General features: G+C 45.7%; 1 protein-coding gene across 3 annotated transcripts in view; it reads right to left on the bottom strand.

Annotated features, from left to right (window-relative positions):
- The window catches only part of ME3 (malic enzyme 3), a 171,566-nt gene extending 150,710 nt beyond the window's left edge, over nt 1–20,856 (bottom strand). Inside the window, exons 1-2 of one of the 3 annotated variants that reach the window (XM_036906976.2) lie at nt 20,473–20,856; nt 19,931–20,128 (exon numbers count right to left, since the gene is read on the bottom strand). In XM_036906976.2, the coding sequence (XP_036762871.2) occupies nt 19,931–20,128; nt 20,473–20,808 (534 nt within the window). In that variant the 5' untranslated portion in view covers nt 20,809–20,856. Of the gene's footprint in view, nt 1–19,930; nt 20,129–20,285; nt 20,394–20,472 lie in introns of those variants that run through there. The other 2 variants (XM_036906978.2, XM_057507156.1) reach the window with 2 other exon arrangements.
- Nucleotides 20,857–21,092: the final 236 nt, after the last annotated feature.

The following is a 21,092-nucleotide window of genomic DNA, read 5'->3' as shown; positions in this document are numbered from 1 at the left end:
CGGAACGAGAGGGCCTGAAGCGCGCTGCAGAACCGCACCACGTCGGGCGCAGGCACAGCACATGGCGGGCAGCGGGGATGAGGACGCGAGGTTGAGAAGGGCCCTCGGCGTGGTGCCTCGGAGTTGGAGCCTTGTAGTGTCAGTGGGAAGAAACCACTGAAAGTTTTAAGAAGTGAAGTTTTAAAAATGTTTTAAGTGTTCAGAAAATTTTCTGTTCTAAAATTTTTATTTGGTGCAGCTGAAGTAGAAGCTGGACTGGGGAAAGGAGAAACTGGAGATAAGGCAATAAATAAAGAGGCTACAGAAACGTCCAGATGAGAAAAGATGAGATCCTGGACTACGGAGTGCACGTGCACACAGACACCCAGACACACCCAGCTAGTTCTGCTTTCCTGAAACACCTGGGCACGAACCACACCTGGTTTCCAGCTCCAGTGGGAGCCTCCCAGGCCGGGCCCCGCCTCCCTGGGGGTTGCCTTAGCTACACCCCATCCTCTCAGTTCCCCACTGTGGCAAACCCAAATGGCTTTTCATTTCCAGACCAACCTCAAACCCAGTGTGAGGTGATTAAATGGTGCCTGTGAGGTTGTGGCCCTGGAAACCTCCTCCCAAATGCTCTGAGTACAGGGAGCGTTGCATGCCTGGACACATGCAATACCCGGGCCGCACAGACGGAGAGCACAAGACCTGGATTCATTTCTTCAATCAGACCTTTTAATTACCACAGCAATTACAGCTACCATGGGAAGGAAAGCAGCATTTAGGGATTTTCATAAACAAATGCAAAAAAAAAAAAAATCACAGCCCGCAGCATCCCCTGAAGGAAATCTAAGGCATTTAACGTACACTCTCCTACCTATCTCCTTATGGAAATGTGAGCATCTGTACCTCTCACAGCTGGCTGGAGAGCCCCGCCCCCCAAGGAAGTCACTCTCCTGGTACTTGTTCCAGAGCTCCAGAGAACATCAGACTGGCAGGAGCCTTGGAAGCGATCGACTCCCATCCCCCAGAAAAAGCAGCTCAGGGATGGGTGTGGGTCACTTCCCCACATCCCACAACTGAGAAGGAGGGCCGCTCACTCTATAACTGAGGTCTCCTCTCTCCCCGGCCACTGTTCTCTTCACTCTCTCAGGCTGAGCACCTCCGTCTTAGGAGTCGATGGTTTCCCACACAAGTTTCTTATTCTTGTTATTTTAACAAAGAAATTTCTATTCTTGCCTGAGTCTAAAGAGGAGCTAGGAAAGTAATAATACCTTGTCCTTTGGCAGGTATACTCGATGGAAAAGCACGAGCTGAATCTCCCTAATGTACATAATCTGCTTCCACCATGATCGTACATGAGAATGAGTAAAGTGATTAAATCAGAGCAAAATGATTGTATTTATAATCAGTACTCAGTGTCTTAAAACACAAAACTCCCACCCAAATATTTACCCCAAGGATAAACATGTCCTGCACAGGCTGCCATAAGCAATTCCTGCTGGTACAAAAGCATACATCTAAGCACCCGAATCTGGGGTATAGATGAGGACTTCCATTTAAAAAAGGGGGGGTGTCTCAGAGGACACCCTTGTATGTTGATTCTTCTAGAATCCTGAAGTTGAGCTTTCTGTTGGGTCTGGAGTCAAAGCTAATTCTTCCTCAAAGGAAAAAAAGAAGTCATAATCTCAGTTATGCTCATCTCAGTGATGTCTTGGACAGAAATCCCCTCTACTTCCTACAAACTGAGATGCTAAAAGGAAATGAAATGAAAATGAAGCTCCACATTAAAGCAGAACACTTCAAGTGAAAGAAACCTGACTATTCTGCCAAATTAAGCTGTAAACATAGGTTTGCTCTAAGAGTCGTGTGATCCCAAGTTACTAAAATGGGCAGATAACTGGACACAGTCCTCCAATGATGCCTGGCATTGGCAGGTACCTGGAGACAGGATCTGGACAGGTGAAGGTGTCAGAGAAATGAATGAGGAAAGCTGATGGGAATCAGCACGCACCTCTGAGCATGTGATCTGAATATCGACTATCGGGCGGAGAGAGTGGATGTAAGACCAGAACCAATCTTTGGCCTCCAAGTCAAACTTGGGCCATCTACAGCTTTCTGCCTTAGCTTCTACCATTCTCTCTTAGTAAGAAGGGGGCATGGTTCAATGATAACCTGTGAGAGGTCCTGGATACAGAAAGAAGAGATGACAGAAACAAGATTGCATGACAGTCTCCTGCTACAACATAGGAATTCAGGCTTGGTGGGGATTCACAAAGCATATTAGCTTTGGTATTAAAGGTCACTACCCTATAGAAATAGAGTATAGGACTTCTCAAGCTAGAAAGCCTCTGAGTCTTATTTCCTTGAACCTCAGGAGCCCTGACATCCTTCAAGCTGCAGCTGTACTGGGCAACTGCTATGGTATGTAGAGGTGAGTGGCTGTGATCCCAGTGTTTGGGGCAACAGCTTTAGCATGTGACTACCATATGCTCAAATGACACTTCCTGGAACCACAAGCTTCCTGCACTGCCCGGGTAGGCTGCAGGCATCCAACCAAGTCTGGTTTTCTTAGGGAGCTACCTTACCTCTTCAGAGGCATGGTTACCCACCAAAATAGTAAGGCTCCATAGGTATCCAACAGTCTCTCTCAGTTTGACCTTGAACGGCCTCACCACACCTATCCCAGACCTCCATCCCCATTCTTCTCTCTCTTCACCTCCCTTCCTGTTCGTCATGTTATACCTTGAATCACGCTCTCTATGAAACACACAATCCAACTCTTCTTGGTCTCCACCACTGATTGGCTCACCTTCCCATTCAGGTTCTCTTCTCCCCTTCTTGGCTTGGTGTTTCCGCCATTGATACTTCAGAATACAATTCTCCCTTTCAACTCATAAGAGCCCCCAGATGTGAACACATACTTTCTGATGGAAAGAAATGGGGAAGAAAGTGTTTCTGACTTCCCAAAGACTAACACCTTCACGTTCAACAATTGAGGAGCCAATGAAGTGCATATAATCTGCTCTCTGTTTCACTGGGATCAATGAAAGACACACATTAGTACATCCCCAAAGAGAGTGCATAATACATATTTAAGTAAAATTTTTAATGACCCTTATGCAACTCTAATGGCTAAATAACAGGTCCTGATGCCAAGTAAAAAAAGAATGTAGAGGAAAGTCTTCTCACTTACTTGATAAGGGAAATAAGAAAGCAACAGTAAAATTAACAGAACAGTTTAGTCAGAAAAGGAATTATAACACAAAAACTGAAGTAAAGTACCTCAGAAAAGGCTGTTTCACTAATGATGCTAATGTAGCTCTTTGCCTGAGTGAAGTTTGACCTGCATCCTGAAGTGATTCCCCTCTGAGTGAGCTGCTGAGGATGGGAACTATACTTCAGAGGCAAAACCAATGAAATAAATGCTTCCCCCTGGAATGTAGTGATCTAAGAGTCCTGCAGATCTACAAACCAGCAGCTAAATGGATGCAAATGTGTTTACAGCCTTCCTTCTTTGAAGCTACACTATTATGCAACGTTTACATTATTAGGCCCCATCATGAAAATCCACTCTTTGAAGAGGAAGTGAATTAAAGACAACCATTGCAGTGAGACTACACAAAGTCAGTGCCTAAGATCAAGGACTTGGAAAATCCTGTGATGTACAACCAAAGAACTTTTACAATTTTGCAAGAACTCTAAGACAACTAGCCTCCCAAGAATTTTCATGCTGGAAAACTTGTTTTTGCCATTGTGCTATGATGTTCAAGATTCATGATTCGAGCCATGCCACATGACAGAGGCTCTTGGCCCAGATGACACATGAACAAATGTATGCAAAGCAAGACTTGGTTTACTATGGTGTTCTTGTTGCTGCCTCTATTAAAACCTCACCTCTTTTCAAAAATCTTTAAATCACTTCTAACCTAGACAAGCGGCTGGTATTGGGTCAAATTAGCCAAGAAAATTATTCCAGCTATCTGCCGATTTTTTATTTTCCTCCTCTAGGAATCATAAAGACAGACCAGGACCCAGCAAAGAGAAAGACAAGCTAAAATTCAATCCAATGGAGAAAGTGACAATGCTCTGCCCAGGAAGGGTCCAATTTGTGAAAGGGTCATATTGCACAAACTTCAAATCCATGTTTCTATTCCACTTAAGCCTTCTCAAAAAAAATTAAGGAAGGAAAGAAAAAAAGAGAGAAAACGAAGGAAATTCTCATCTAAAAAATATACTTTTCAAACTATGAACATTCTTCACATTTTCAATAAGGAATTATTGTTTTTCCATGGTACTGAGAGAAAACACAGAAGCAGGAAGTCATTTGAGCTCCTACAGGGGACAAAATAGTCTCACCCATGTCTTTGTGATGCCAGTTATGGTACAGGAGGTTGGAGGCTAGTGATACCCCTGTAATAATAAAAATGCCATGATCCACATATAAATCAAGTTTAAAAATCAAATGAATATTCATATTTGAACTGACTGTGTATAGTTCATAATGCATGAACAAAACCGAAAGCTTCTGTGATGACTGCCCTTGCACTGTTCACCATGTAACTTATTCACTATGTAAGAATTTGTTCTCCATGTAAGAATTTGTTCGTTATGCATCAGAAGATTGGAGACTGACGAAAATTAGGCTTGGGGTGGATTAATGATTGTGCATTGAGTATTGACCCCCCTATACAGAAATTTATTGTGGTTAACAACTATTTGATCAATAAATAGGAGAGATGCCCTCACAAAATATATATATATATATATAAACACACTTCCAATTGTAAAATAAATAAGTAACCGGGAGGTAATGTATAGCATAAGGAATATAGTCAAAATATTGTAACAACTTGGTATGGTGATACCTGGTACCTAGAATTATCATGTATATAAATGTTGAATCACTGTGTTGTACACCTGAAACTAATGTAATGCAATACTGTTGTCAACTACCCTTCAATAAAAAAAAAATAAAATAAAAATAAAAATAAAAATGCCATGTACTTAGCAAGTCACCACCTTCTCTCCACTTTAGGAGATAAAATTATAACCAGAACAAGGATGGGTAGTCAGATAAAGGTAATGACACCAATATTCACGATAAAACACTTGAAGAGAGCTCAAGTCAGAAATTCCTCACATTTTCACCAATCCCAAAGCACTCCTTCAGGAATCTCATGTTTTGAAAAATCTTTCATTCATAATAATTATTTTTCCAATGTTCCAGATACAGCTAAACTGCCATGAAGAATTCCTGATACTGGTATGAGATGACCAGTATTAATAGTTTTACTTTGTTTAATTCTAGGCAAAGACAAAGGAATGTGATACCCTGCTTGAGCCGTGCAAACTGGGATTGATAACTAGAGGGTGGCCATTGGGTTTGCAGAATATTGACCGTCGGTGTCAAGACTTCTAGTCTTCTGCTTCCTCCTCACCTCTTGCATCTGTGTCCGCCTCACCATCAGTTATACCAGGTCCTCCTCACCTCCTTTATGGGAGTGAATTCCCTCTTACCTCGTCTCCCTGACTCTGCTCTTGCCTCTCCCTGGGGCCAGAGTGACCTGTTTACAGCTCAGATCCCATAGTATCACTTTCCAGTGTCCCCATCCCCTTCAGGATGCAGGTCGAACTTCACTCAGGCAAAGAGCAGCCCCAGACCTGCACCCATGTCTGCGCCCTGCCTTGCCCTCCAGCCCCATCACTCCACACAACGTCCAACGTCTCCTTCAGGATCACCACCACTCCTCACAGACCACGCACTTTTGCTGTATTGCTTGGAGCAGCTTTCCCCGACTGTCCGCTCAGGGAAGCCCTATGTATCTTTCACATCTCAGCAGTGACACATCAAAAAAAAAGGTAGTTACTGCAGGAGAGAGGTCAGAGCAGATTTCCCTTTTTACTTTATGCAACATATTATTTACATAATTTAATAAAAGGCTCAAGGGTCACGTACTTTGAAAAACATCACCCTTTTTTCCCATCCAAGGTAAAAATTACTTTAATATTAATAAAAACATACCTTTAATATGATATAAAGCCTTGTATGCTGCATTATATTTATGAGTTTGCAAGTCCATCTCTTCCTCTGAACTCTTAAATTCCTGAGATCAAGGACCATAGCTGACTGATCTCTTTTATTTCTGAACCCAGCACAGTGGGTGCTCAACAGATTTTGTTTAACAAACCAGTGAATGGTCTCAGAGAACCTGGACTGAGGTTCGTTGCTGCTCCTTACTGTCAGGAGATCTTGGGCAACTCTGCTAGGCTCTCCGGGCCCCGGCGTCCCCCAGTAACACACAGGTAATAACACCTGACTTGCCAGTTCTTTGTGGGGATCACAAGAGATGACCAAGCAGGAAGCACTTCATAAGCTCCAAAGATAAAACACAAGCACTATTTCCTTATTATTATGAGGCTTGCTGAGGAAGGGTAGGAAGTAATTGTAATAAACAGTGGTAACTGCATGAAGGATGAGCAGCGCAGCAGGGAAAAGGCAGCCGGACCGAGTCCTGGTGCATGTGAAGGAGACAGACACAGGGACCAGTCCCGCCCGTTCCACCTGCAGTCTCTACTCCCAGTCCAACCGCGTCCTGCCCCTGCCCTGCCACCTCCCACATCCCGGCCCCATCTCCTCCTGCTCCCACCGCTGTAAGTAGCCTCCAACTGGTCTTCCCACTTCCACTCCTGCCCCCCCCTCCAGTCCGTTCTCCACGGAGAGATCTTTTATTAATGTGATTCAGATCAAGCCACTCCCCTGCTTAGGAAAGCATTTAATCGTGCCCTGTTTTACGGAGGTTGAAACCCAGCACATGGACTCCAAGGCCTGCACACTCAGGCCCGAGCTCTCCCCACCCTGACTGTAGGCAATCTCCCCGTTGCTCATCACACTCCTGTTGAGCTGCCTGTGGTCAGTTCACCAAGCTACTTGCTGCCTCCAGACTCTCTATGGGCTGGTCCCTCTGCCCCACACGCTCTGACCCCGGCTCCTCCTCTGGCTGCCTCCTCTTCCTCTGAGTATCTTCTCAAACATCACCTCCTTAAGAGGTCTTCCCTTTCCATCGAAGTGGACCCTCTGCTATTCTCTCATACGGTACCTGTGCATTTCTTCTCTACCACTAATGACCACCTGTGTAAGCCGGCTTACTTGGTTATGTCTTTCTTACTAGAGACCTACAGGCAGTCTGCTACCCTCACAATTTTTTCTCTGCTTGGAAATAATATATGTAAATCACCTATAAGAGGACCTGGCATGGTAGGCAGTATAAAAGTGTTTACTATCATTATTTCTAATATTATTCCAGCGGTTATGACTCCCAGAGAAGGCAACTGACTCTGTATCCAGTGGTCAGAACACTGCACAGCTCGGTCCACAAAAGAACAGCTGAGGCTGCTCAAGGCCCTCCAGCCCTGCCACTGAGGCTGGTTACTGGAAGCAGGAGGGCCCTCTGCTTGGCAGGCCCACCTCCCTCCCAGCACCACCTGGCTGGCTGCCCCTCACACCCTCATCTCCCATAGGCATAGCTGGACAGCTTCTGGGGCTCCTCAGATATGAGGAGAAGCGCTTGCTGCCAGCTCTCAGAGTGTGAGGACAGGGGAAACCTTTCAGCTCTGACAGGCAGATTTCAAAGCCTGTTTCTAAAAATGGCTGTTAATAGGTTTTTCTCCACACCATCTATCTCTGCAGCTGCTTTGTCAGGCGGCTAATGCATTGATACTCACTGTCCTGTGACCCAATGTAATTTCAGCAGCCAAAACAAATAATTACAGGCTAGAAGAGACCAAAATAAAAGAGATAAGAAGGGAGAGGATGACACATGGGCTGGACTTTCTGTCAGATGGTTAGTGGACTGCCTTCAAGATTACATTACTGCAGAGAAAAACAAGGTGAGAGTCAGAAGCACATCCATTCACCAAAGATGGACACCCAAGGAGCAACAGCACGAGCTGCGTCAGCAGATGTTTAGGTTTGCAACATGCGACAGGGTTCAATGTGAAAGCCCCTCCTTTCAATGGAGAGTCTCAAATGCACTCTGGTTAAGTGGACGGAGGCTGCCTCGGGCACCGTTTTAGGGGGGCAGGCAGAATGCTACCTTGCAAGGGCAGCAGGTCTAAAGGCGGGGTACCACCCAAGAAGGGTCAGAGTCACCCTCCCTAACTCACTTACTGGGCAGGATATCCAAACCCCTCTGGGGCTCTGAAACCTTATCTATAAAATGGTGGTAACATGTTAGGATATTATCTGCTCAAAGACAGAGGACTGGACACGATGACTCTTAATAGTCTTTTGGGGAACGCTCATCTTGAGTTCTAACAGAGGAGAGATGCTCATTTAAAATATGTCTATGCAAGTATTTATTAATTACCCACAGAAGACTGTATGGAGACTGTAGGACTATCTTAAACTCTGCCCAGTCTGGCTGCCACTGGGTGAAGTGGGCTGCACCCTATTTAGCTAGATTTGGAGCAATACTTTTAACTTTTATGCTAACCTACCATAGCCAACACTCTCTCATCTTGCTGTCTTGCTGTAACTCATGAAACAGAGAGTGTTATAATGATAGACAGATATGGAGATGATGTTTAGATAGATATACAGATAGGTAGGTAGATAGATGATTGATTGACTGACAGATCCATGGATCTGTCATAAATTTGGATTTTTTTTTCAGAGTTAGTTTTGGAAATGCTGGTTAGAATGTACCAAAATGTTGGGCCCAAATCTTGAGAGTCCTACAGGGTATGAGGGCAGCCACTCCCTTCCATGCCAGCCTCAGCTTCCAGAAGTACCAGTTCTTTAAAAGGCACTTGAGTTTTCTGCTGCTACAAGAAGTTTTATTTAACTTTCAGACAAATGTCCAGATCATCCAGCTTAAGCTCCATCAAATGCACAGAAATGATCATGAGGTCTCCACCTACCCTGGCTCTTCCCTGACTCACTGCCCTGATCAGGGCGCTGCCAAAATCGGATGTACCCACACCCACGGAGAATGAGTTTGGGTCCCTCGGTCTTCCTCTCTCCTTTCGCACTGAAGGCTCTAAGAGGTCAAGGACTGGGTCTAAACCCTACCACATCCAACTTGTTCTGCAGCCCACACAGAGCTTCGCACACACAGTGGAATGCCTTGTTTGGGGAAGGAACAGAAGCTTTAGAGACGTGGATTAACTTAGAGTTAACTGAACACTTACAATGTGCTTGATGCACATTCGGTCATATAATCTTTATAGCACCCTGTGAAGCAGGTGTATTTTATCATCTTCACCATTCACAGATGAGGAAACTGAGACCTAGAGAACGTGGGATCTTCCCACATCTAGCAAATGGCAGAGCTGGAATTGGAAGCTTGGGCTTTTCTGACTCCAGTTCCTAGATCGTAGCCAGTGTGTCCTATTTTCTAGCACCTGGTTGCAGGCTGTGCCCCTGGGAGGTGCACACAATTGTTTCCAGCTGACTGCATTCCTTCCACCTCCAAAATCCTTTAACCTTCTGTCAGTCACAGCAGGTTTAAATCCTTTTAAAGCAGCCTCAAGGAGGAAAATAAATAATCTCACCCCAAAGGTGCTGGTCCTTAGATCAAGTGAACCTGGACCAGCATCAGAGCAGAAAACTTTCTTAAAGAAATGGGTTCCTGAAATTTGTATGACCAGGATAAGAGACTTCCCTTGGCTTTCAAAATTCCCCAAGCCCCATGGAGAGATGTAAATATAATTTATATTGTCACCATCATTCTAGAAGACAGAACAGATGGGATGTCCCATGCTCCTGAAGAGCTAAGCCCTGAAGTTTGCTGAAGATTCTGATAGGGGAACCCAAGGTGAATGACACCCCCTGGAGTTGTGCAACCCAAAAGCAAGCAAAAGAACACAATCAAAAAGCATGCTGGAGTACTGGAGACAGTAGCGCTATCATATTAGTACTTAGTTCTCTGAGAATGAGGCCCCTTATAAAGTACAGGTCTAGTGCTCAACTTCCATACATTCAACCACAAAAGGTGGCTGTTCTCAGGCAGAATGCCATTCTCCCGCAGGGTTTGACCCAGACAGCTTCTCCTCCATCACCTCATTGCCAATTCCTTGTTCTCCATCCATATCAGCTCAGACAACAGTGCCACTGGGAGGGTTTCCGCAGCCCTCTCTGTGCTCCTGTAGCGACTGTACCCATGGTCCTCATGTTACACCAACCTACTTACTGAATTGAAAGTGCTGCTTACTAACTGGTCCCTACCTCCACCCTTCCTACACTGTAAGGTTCTCGAAGGCAAAAGAAGTGTTGTATTTACCTACTGGGTTTCTATTGCCTAAAATGTAACAGGTACTCCTCAAATGTCTGTTTGTTGAATAAATTTGACAAACCAATGAGTCATGAAAGAATTGCCTATATTGAAAGGGTGAAGAGGAGGCATCCAGGAATTGTTAAAGTCCCCCCAACTTCCAGATCCTGATTCTAAGTAAGTCAGTGAGGGAGAATAGTCCGTCAGAGGCCCACCACAGGGAATGGCCCTGGGCCTCAGCCTCCACGCACTAGTCTCAAGCGAGAGGGCTTGTGCACCATGGAGCAGCAGTCCAGCATGGAAGCCAGGTGGCCTGGGTTCCAGACCCAGCTCTGTCACTGTGACCTATGTGACTTTGGGCAAGTTCACTAACCTTACTAACCTCTTTGTGCCTCAGTTTCCCATCTGAAATGTAACAGTCTACTTTAAAAGGTTGTGGTATTGTATTCAATGAGTTAATGTATAGGAACTGCCTAGAACAATTCTTGGTACATTGTTAAGACCTAAAAAAATGCTAGCTCTTATAATTACTACTTGAATTCCCTTTGTAAGGTATTCAGCTACTGAAGGAAATTCAGTATAATAGGAATCTAGGTTGGAATCCTCCACACGGCCTTCAGAAACCAGAGAAAGAGGGAATGGACACTGTCTGCTGGGAGGGGAGACCCAGCTCCCGTTTATGCAGAGGGGATGCCAACTCATGTGGATTTTGTCTCCCTCCTTCTGCTGTCTGAAAGAGCAGAGCAAATGAAAGGAACAAATAGACTGCCTTCACCACAGTTTCACATCACAGGGGAGTATGTTTCAGGACCAATTATGCCATGGGCTTCATGGAGATCTACCACTAGACAAAAGTATAGAATCCAGACAAAATGCTCTTGAAAAAATAATATTCTCAAATTTCTTTCATTCAACTATATCCCCTATAGTCCCTCTCGCTTTCAATTATCACTTTTAAAAGCAAATACAGCTTTGTTTCTCTTATTCAAGTTCCTCAAAGCTGATGAACTTGCCATCAAAAATCCTTCTCCTCAAATGACTGGGTATATTTTGCTCTTTTCTGTGTCCCTTTGGTTGGAGCTGTGTTTTAACTGGGCTGCCAGGCAACCACTTGGGTATGGAATGAATACATGCTTTTAACCGCTGACCTCAGCACCCCCAGTCATAAGCTATCGCTCAGATTTTCATCACACAATCATAGAACGTCTTTTGTGTTCTGCATCAGAGACAGTCGGACACTACCCCAAAGGATTTCCCACTGTACCTTCCACACATCAAAGTGAATATTTGGAAGTGACTGTAACCCATGTTTTTGCAAACAACAGGGCTGCATGTTAGTGATCCCTTTGCAATGGGCACATGAATCAAAAGGCCTTTTTTCTCCCTTTCACTACAAGACTGGTATTTGGAAAGAAGAGGACAGATGATAAAAAAAAATCTTTGGTAGAAATGACAAAAATGCAAAGTAAAATAAAGCCATAAACCCCAGCACCTACAAAGGCCCAAGAGAACCAAGAGAAACTAGAAACAGGAAGATTGGAAATGAGCCTGAAAATGTCCACAGAAACTCCATATACAGAGCCCAGACTTAGCTTGGCTAGGATGCCAGTTGGCCCAAGTCTGAGCCAGACAACACTTATTTCTACACGGGAGTTGCTCTCCTGCACCACTGCTTACATAATCTAGATACTGCTGTTTACAGCTGTTTTTTGAAAAGATAGCAGGTTCCTATGCTAACATTTTATTACATGAATCTAAACATATTGCCTCTAAAAGATAACTAATTATATGCAGGCAAACCTTGAAATAAGACTATTTTAGAGAGATATCTACCTCTTGTTACAGATGGATTGACTTCCAAAAGTTGGTCTGAATGTTATTTATAGAAACTCAATTCCCAACAGAACCGTAACCTAAAATTGAAAATAGACAATAGAAATGTAAAGAAAGCTATGTAAAGAAGAAATAAATCTATCATAATTCTGCCAGCCTAACAAACCATTTTCACACATTTACTTCCAAGCCTTTTTTATAGAGTTACATCTTTTTACAGTAACACTCATGGATACAGACTCTACTTAGCATTTTGCATTTTGAATTGAGCATTCATAAACATGATCCAGTGTTTCTTAACTCTTCATAATGATCACACAAATGCTAATCTAACACATAATATACTTTCTTTGGAGAATCATTCAACTATTCATAACAACATGTTTATGAGAAAACACTTTCTGAGCACCAACTTTGGGTTTCAGCGAACCTCTCTCCTGTGCTTCTGGCACCCCATCCTGCACCCTCCTCGATTTTCTGACCCCTGGAAGATGACGCAGTTCCTGGTATGTCTGGTTCACTCGGGCTGCTATAACAAAATATCACAGACTGGGTGGTCTAAACAACAGAAATTTATTTCTTATAGTTCTGGAGGCTGGAAGTTCAAGATCAAGGTGCTGGCTAACTTGGTTTCTGCTTGCCGATGGCCATTTTCTCACTGTATTCTCATGTAGCAGTGGAAGAGAGGGGCTTCTATCCTACCACTCTTACAAAGGCACTAGTCCCATCCTGAGGGCTATACTCTCAGGATCAAATTACCTCCCAAAAGCTCCCACCTCCAAATATCATTATATTGGCTGTGATATGATTGGGAAGCTAAGGCTCCAAGATATGAATTGGGTGGGGGGACACCCAAAAAACACACCATCCATAACATGGTTTCTGTCTTCAGTAGGAGTGCTGCAGGTCATGGGACTCACAGGGGTCAGAGCAGGGATGGGGGTTCCAAGGATCAAAGTAGAGGGTAGGAGTTCTAGGAAGCTGGAGACAGAAGCTGGGTCTCCTACCTCTGATCTACTCCCTAGACACCCCACTTTGTTTTTTACCATGGGCCTCAGGAATGTCCCCATCCATCTCTGGTTCCGAGCCACCAGCTGCATCTTTTCAGTGGGGCCTCTTTCTTCCCCAAGCTTGGTTTAATGCTGGTACAACTGGAAATAATGGAGTGAACATCTCTGTGTTCATTCAGTCTTACTCTAAAGCGAGTCTCCAGGGACACAAAGGGCTGATGTGAGATTTATCTACACTCCAGACAGAGCTGATCCTGGGCATATCAACACCACACAGGGGGACGCTGGGGAAGGGGAGGCGTGAGGGGGAGAAAAGGGGAGGGTGAAGGGACAGGATGAGAGGAAGGAGCCTCTGCAGAAGGCTCTCCGAATGACGCACTCATCCGATCACTGTTTACTGAGTGCCAACTATGGGTCAGGCACTCTTCAAGTACCTTGAATACAACAATGAATCAATAAGACAAAAATCCCTGCCTAAGACTGGAGCTTACGTTAAAGTGGAGATATACAAATAATAAACAGGAGACATAATAAATAAGGAAATTAAATAGAATGTTAAGAAGTATCAATTTATACAGGGGAAGGAAGGCCATGTTAAGGGAAACCAAGAAGGCTGAAAGGACTGTTTACTGCTTCACATGGGGTGGTCAGAGTAGGTCTCACTGTAAAAATGAGAAGCCTTAGGAAGGTGAGGGAGTTAGCCGTGTGGCTAGTTAGGGGATGTGTGTCTGGGAAGAGCAAACAGCCAGCGCAAAGACCCCAGGCAGGAGCATGCCTAGAGTGCTTGAGGAAGAGTGAGAGGCACCAGCATGGTTCGGGCAGCACGTGAGGCTGAGGAGCAGCAAAGGATGCGGCCAGAGGAGGTCAAACCATGCAGGGCATTGTAAGGACTTTGACTTTGCAGGCTTTTGAGCAGAAGAGTGGCATGATCAAGCATAGCTGTAAGAGGGTCCCACTGGCTGTAGTGTGGAGAATAAATAAGAGGAGCACAGTGGAAGCAAGGAACCAGCTGGGAGGCTGCTGCAGTCATCCAGCAGAGAAATGCCGGGGGCCTAGGTCAGGGTGGGACTCAGGGTGAGCAGCAGATGGGCTCTAGGTCTAGTCTGAGGACAGAGCCACAGGATTATCTGGTGGGTTGGATATGGGGTCTGAAATAAAGAGTGGTTAAGGATGTGTGGAAGGTTTTAGCCTCTCAAGGTGTGGTTAACAGATACAGAAGACTGGACTGCAAGGAACAAGACTGGAAGTTGAAGAGCATTGAGATGGCTCCTGCATAATCTAAACATAAGAAGATGGAGTGAAAAAGGCTGGTAGTAGTGGGGATGTAGAGAAACTGGATATATTTTAAAGGTTGGGGTACAACAGACAGTAAAAAATTAAAGTTTCAGTTAAGCATTTTGGGGCAGTTTTCCCAATATCCATTCTCTCTTCCCTTAATGGTGTAGAATTTTTGCTGACTATATGGGTTCCTGGCTGAAGATGATATTTCCCTGGTTCTCTTGCAGCTAGGTGAGGCATGTGACCAGGTTCTGGTCAGCTCAACTGGATGTGAGTGGAAGTGAGAGTTGCAAGGTCCAAATTGTGCCCTTAAAAGGAATTTCTCTTTCCCACTGGCTTCTTTGTGGAATCGATGGCAGAAGCTAGAGCAGCCACCTTGGACCATGACATGTAGGAGGCACACTGAGGATGGCAGAGCAACACTATCAAGCCACATGTCAACTTGCAGTTGCCTACTCGAACTTGTTCGTAAGAGAGAAGTATTCTCTCTCTTGTTGAATCCTCTGTATTTGGATTTTGCTTGGCTACAGTTGCCTCACCTTTAACCTATGCAAGTTCTTTTAGTTGCTCCAAACACAAAGCCCTCACAAATACTATCAATCCCACGAAGACAGGACAGCACTCAGCAGGAAAGGATTCAATTCCAACCTGCCTCTGTTTGTTTATTTTTAAAATACCTGAACAGTATTTGAGCTTCAACACCCTGAGTCATTTCACAAGAGGCTCAACTCTAGAATAAACTGCTGCTTATGTTTACTTAATAATCCATTGCTTCTCTGTCAAGCAAGGAGGCCCGATTCAACATCTCATCTGAAGCACGGGTCTCGGAAGACATTTCTGCCCTTGGGGAAGAAAAGAGCATCACCAACAAAGTCCGAACTCTCTGTACAACCCACCCATCATCTGACTGATCGATAAGCCAAGCGGGTGATGACAGACCCCATCCCATCCCCCACCAAGGAGCCAAGATCAAGTTCTAAGCTGGCACCGAACAAAACGACTCTTTAATCAAAGGCAAATCCTAGCTGTGTGGGAGTCCAGTAAGGCACCACTGAAGGCGGACGGGATTGAGCTGAAACCTGGGCAGCCTCAGGTGTGCAGGGCTGAGCAGCCAGGGCTGCAGTGCCGGCCACCAGGCTTTACGTGTTCACTCATCGATGTGCATCAGGTCCCCACAGAAAGGCGGTCACCTACAAGGCCTCACAGTTCCTGAGGGCCCCACTGCATGGCATGCACGGGTCCACAGCACAGTAATTTAACTACAACTCTTCACATTCACTCACTCCCTGACTATCAAGAGATCAAAAACCTGCAGAAAAAGCAGATGAAGAGTCAGTAGAGGTTTTTGGCAAAAATCATTGTTGGCATGTGGGTCAAAGGAAAAGACTGATGCACTCTGGGAAATAATACACATCTTTAGTGATGTGACCTGAGGTATGAGAAGATTAGGGTTAAGTAGGTGTACTTCTGCCAAACAGGCCATCGGTAGGAATTTCTCTAGCAACAGGAGCTTTAGGCTAACTACGTGAATAATGAGAAGTAATGTTTGAAACCAACATAAGACTGTATGTCAACAATAATTTTAAAAAAAAAGATTTAGTTTCTTATACACCCCTATTTCTCAAGTATGCTCTGTGTTTGATACTTTTAATTTTGGAGAGTGTCAATTAATTATAATTTAAATGTTTTACATTTTTTACAAAAAATATAATGAGAACTAATGACACTGAAATCAATAAAGCATCCTGCACTTCTTCAGGGTTACATGACTCAACTGAGATGATTTAAAGAGCCAATATTTACTGAGCATATTTCAAGTCAGACATAGGGAATACTGTGTGACAAGACAGAGTTGCTGTCCTCAAGGTGCTTAGGGTCTGGTGTGAAAGACAAACCAGCCAGCTATTATAACAGGGTGCTCAGTGGCGAAAGCAAAGAAACAGAGTGATAAGACAAACAGGAGGGCACCCAAATCGAGTTTGGGGAGTGGGGAATAGGACAGAACTTCCCCCAAAGAGGCTATAAGTAAACTGAGGTCCCAAGTGCTTTGATTGTCCACCTGCCATATGAATAGAATGGGGATGATACTTGCCTATGAAGATACCCCCATAAAATGAGGTTGACAGCTGCCTGTTTAACTGTCAGTAAAATATGGCTGATATCTTGTGCCACAATCTACATGGACAACAGTAGAGGTCCTTATGTAAATTTTAGAAGAAAGCCACAAGGAAAATAGAAATGATGTACTGATGAATTTGCATCACTCAGAAAATCTAGAGTCCTATATGGAATTGGAATCATCTAATTGCAATTCCGTCATCATCAGAAATATTCCTAAAGAGGCAGAGCAGATGTGAATGAGAATTGTCATCACTGTTCAGCAGATTGAAAAGGAGGAGGCAGGCTGCTTCTGCCCACAGCCCATGGTGACCTCTCTGGGGTTGCCTGACCCTCTCAGCCTGTCTCTTCATCTGAAAATGAGATGCTGGATGGGAACGATGACTTCCAAAACATTTTTTTAAATTATAATCCATAATGTGAAAATCAGCATTTCACCTGGTGACTTGGTACAGTACGTCTCTTTATTAAGTTTAGTGAATTTTTTGTTTTTAAAAATTCTATTCTGACCCATTTCTTGAAAATAACAATGATGGGTAGACTCATTAAGCTAATTTCATGTCCCCCCGTTTGTGACCCACAGTCCAAACAGTTCCAAACTAGATCATCTCCAACGGCCTTTTCAAACCCCATTCTGGGAATTGTCAATATGATCATCTAATACTGAAAGCCTGACAATTTTTTTAATGATTTTCACAGGGCTTTCCCATGATACTCAGGGCAGCTATGTGACATGGGCAGAGGAGCTTATGAGATGCATCACAGATCACACAGCAAGGTTATGACAGAGCTGGGACTGGACCCAGTGGTTGCACAACAGCAATGATGCTTGACTTCTTAAATAGCTCTTCTCTCAGAGAATTCCACCTCCCAAAGACCCTCTACCCTCAAGCTTTGACTTAAATGCAGCTCCTAATCTGCCAAAAGTCAGATGCAAATCTAGTGAACACATTCCAAGAATGTAATGTTAATTTTCATATTCATGCCCGTGCTAGACCCTTCAGGAACTACCCTGTGCCAGCCAGAAATGCATGACTACAGTCGTTGCCCTGGAGGGACTCACAGTCTGGCAGAGAAAACCATGCGGGGACCTACCCAGTAAGCACAGCTCCCTTTCAAAGCTGCCCTGCTCTCATGTTCTCAAGCGATCACCTCAGTTGTTCTGTTTAACTCAGCAAGTCTCCCCATCTGGCTAAATGGGAAGTGCCAACTTCAAGCCTTCCCTGGACTCTTCAGAGCACTGGCGGGCCAGCTGGAGAGGCAGGGGGTGGCCCTCCAGGTGGAAGTGAAGGGCAACTGTGGCAGTTCCCAGGCAGTGCTGCTCTAAGGGTAACGGGAGGATGCCAACAGGCTCTCTCAACATCACCCCAGATACTCCCTCACCCCAGCCCAGCATCAACTGACTTCAGAAATATACAAAACATCTTTATTGTCACGATAAGGTCAGGTCCCTAGATTTATGGACACCATCCCATTTATGTTATTCAGGAGGAAAAAATTTACATCAAGGACAAGGAACAGGGGCAAGATTGCTTTTAGGGAGCCATAAACCTCAGGCTAAGATGAGACAGCCAAGCCTTCCCTTTCTTTTTTAAGTTATTTACAAAGCAATAAATGCTGATTGGTAATATACCAGTACTTCTAAGACAATTATTGTCAAAACGATGGGAGTAGGTAGTGGGAATTTTCTGTTTTGCTTTTTAGCATCCATTCCCCATCCCTCTGATGATAATACACTGATGTACTGTGGGGGAACTACATCCCCTCTATTTGAAACCAGGTGGCATGGGTGGCCCTACCTTGAACTCTACCTTTAACTCCAGGGGTGAGCCCTGACGGGCTTCAGCGGTGGTGATTAGTTTAGGAATGGGAAGGGAATACAACCAGAGGCCATGAGACAGGAGGATTCTTTCTGGGGCTTCAGAGAAAATATCCTTCTTCTTCTACAGGAGCTACCAGAAGAAAGCATCTTTCTATGCCTGGATGGTGTGGTATGAGAAAAAAGGAGAGGGGGGACTATGGCAGCATCGAGGCGGAAAACTCTCCTGGATGGAGCTTGAGCATAAAGCTGAGATGGCAGAAGTGGAGCAGAGAGCCAGGGAGCGGCATCCTCAGCGATGCCATCTGGACTTGCCTGTAACCCTTCCTCCAGACATTTAAAGAATGCTTTTGATTGCTTAAGCCAGTTTGAGCTGAGTTTTCTAACTTGCTACCAACGTATCTCAAATTCATGAGACACTTTAATATCCCAAAATAGTAATATACAAAAGATTTAGGGCCTCTTTGGGGGAGGCAGGAGAATAATGTAATAGGTGGAGACGGAAAGTTTTTTCTTAGCTTCTTATATTCTGCAGGAAACAATCATAACACTTAGCACCTCTCAAGAAAACCTTCTCCACACATATTTCCTTACTTGAATTTCACAACCCTGAGTCAAACAAATTATTAAAAATTTTATTTTGTAGTGATTACTCATCAAGCACTTTCTATAATTTAAAATATTTCAAACTCAGCTATTCATTTGATTGTCACAATAACTGAATCAGGTGGCAATGGTGGGCCTGTGATAATACTCATTTTAGACAGGAGAAAGTTGAACCTCAGAAATTAAGTTAAGATGCCCAAATTAATCTGAAGAGGTTTTAGGAGGCAGGCCTCAAACACAGGTCTCTTGCTTTCTGGTTTTAACACCAACAATACTAGACTCTACTTCCAGAAACAAATGTTTGTGCTCTTAGGCACCTCCCTTAGCTAAGGGCTGAACTTGACCCAAACACTGGGAGATCCAGATCTGGACTCCAGGGGTAGAGCCAGAGCTAACCAGCTGGTGACCTTGGGCAAGTTCCCTTTGTCCTGCTTCTCATCTGTAGAAGGAAAATTTTGAATTAGGACCTTCGAGGTCTAAAAGTTCTGCCATTCTAGACTTTCTTGTCTCCTCACCTCTCAAATTGATCTTTTTCTCAAAATAGTAACTATAACACAGCTGACATTTGTTCTCATTAGGTATCAGTTACTGTGTGAAGAACTCCACCTCGATTTTCTCTTGAAATCTCACAATACTCCTGAGACAACTGTCTTTCAAAGATAAGGAAACCTGGACTGACAGTTAAACAAACTGCCCAAGATAAACGGAATTAGTAAGCATGAAGGGGAGAACTCGACCCCAGGTCGCACTGTCACAAGGACCTTAACCCAGGCCATGTGGCTCTTGCAAAAGGAATTAGGCTCCCTGCATTATTGGTCACCTTTTTCCACGTAGAAGGGAGGTGGGGGGAAAAAAGCCAAACCGAGTTACACCAAGCCTCTGCGAGACAAAAAGGGAAACCGGCTGGAAGGGCGCCTGGGAGGCGGCTTCCCAGGCCCGGGGGCGGAGCGCCCCTCCCCGCCCGCCACTGGATCGCCGCCTGGGTCTTCCTGCCCTCCCTCCCGGACCGTTACCTTGTTGAGATGCGGGTTCCTGGTGACATCGTACCCGCGCTTCTTCAGGGGCACGGGGCGCGCCGGGCCGGGCTTGGAGTGGCAGCCTCGGGCGCTCGCGCAGGGCGTCCAGCACCGGGCGGCGCCGCAGGCCTGGCGGCGCAGGAGAGCCGGCCGCGCGCCTGTGCGCAGCGCGGCGCCCATGGTCCTTGCGCAGACCTGGCCCCGGGGAGAAGGCAAGGTCAGGGCGCCTGCCGGGCAGCCGGGACCCCGCGCGCCGCAGGGCACCCAGTCTGCGCCGGGGACGCGTCCTCCGGGCCACCGCAGGGGTCCCGAAGGGGTAAGGCGCCAGCCCCCGCCCCTCCTCAGCCGCCACCTGCGCAGCGGCCGGTGCGCAGGCTCCGCTGGGCCCCCGGCGAAGCGAAAGCCAGCCCAGGAAGCAGATCCGGTGCGGGGGACTGCCCGCGCCACCCCCGCCCCCGGCCGCGCCCGGAAGGGGCGACAGCGCGGCGAGGGGCGCCCGAGCGTCCGGCTCCGCGCGGTGTCCCGCCTTCGCAGCACACCTGGGCCGCTCCCGGAGCTGAGGTCTCCGCGGTCTCGCTGCGGGGCAGGCGGGCGGGGCGCTGCGGTCCTTTGCTCGCCTCCCGCCGACGGCCGGGCCGCGCCGGCGGCCGCGAGCGCGACAAGGCTGGGCGCTCTGGAAAGAGCGGCCGAAACCTTTGTTCGCAGTGCGGGCTTCCCCTGAGGAGGCGCGTGCAGCGCCTCGGGGCCGCGTTCGCGTAATCCCCAGTGACAAGACAGGGCTCAGAATGTCCCCTGAGCCTCCGCATCTTGACTAGCTGAGCACACAGAGCAGCTATACGTTTGTCGATCAATATGCCCTCTTGCACTCCCACCATTTCAGGAAGGCCCTGGCTTCGGGATTCGAAGCGGAAATCCTCAAGCACCCAGGGATCTGTGTTGCCCTGGGTTGCCCAGTACAAAAGCCATGAGCTACATATGTCTCTATCAGTTTAAATAAAATTTAAAAATCCAAGTCCTCAATCATGCTAGCCCCATTTCACCTGCACATAGTAGCAATGGGATTGAATAGCACAGGTATGGAGTATTTTTATCTCTGCAAAAAGTTCTATTGGACATCGAATATAGGGTCCACAGTTATGCAAGAGGGCTCCTGGGGACC

This window comes from Manis pentadactyla, chromosome 9, assembly GCF_030020395.1.
Source record: "Manis pentadactyla isolate mManPen7 chromosome 9, mManPen7.hap1, whole genome shotgun sequence".
Taxonomy (NCBI): domain Eukaryota; kingdom Metazoa; phylum Chordata; class Mammalia; order Pholidota; family Manidae; genus Manis; species Manis pentadactyla.
This window is presented reverse-complemented; position numbering and strand designations above follow the sequence as displayed.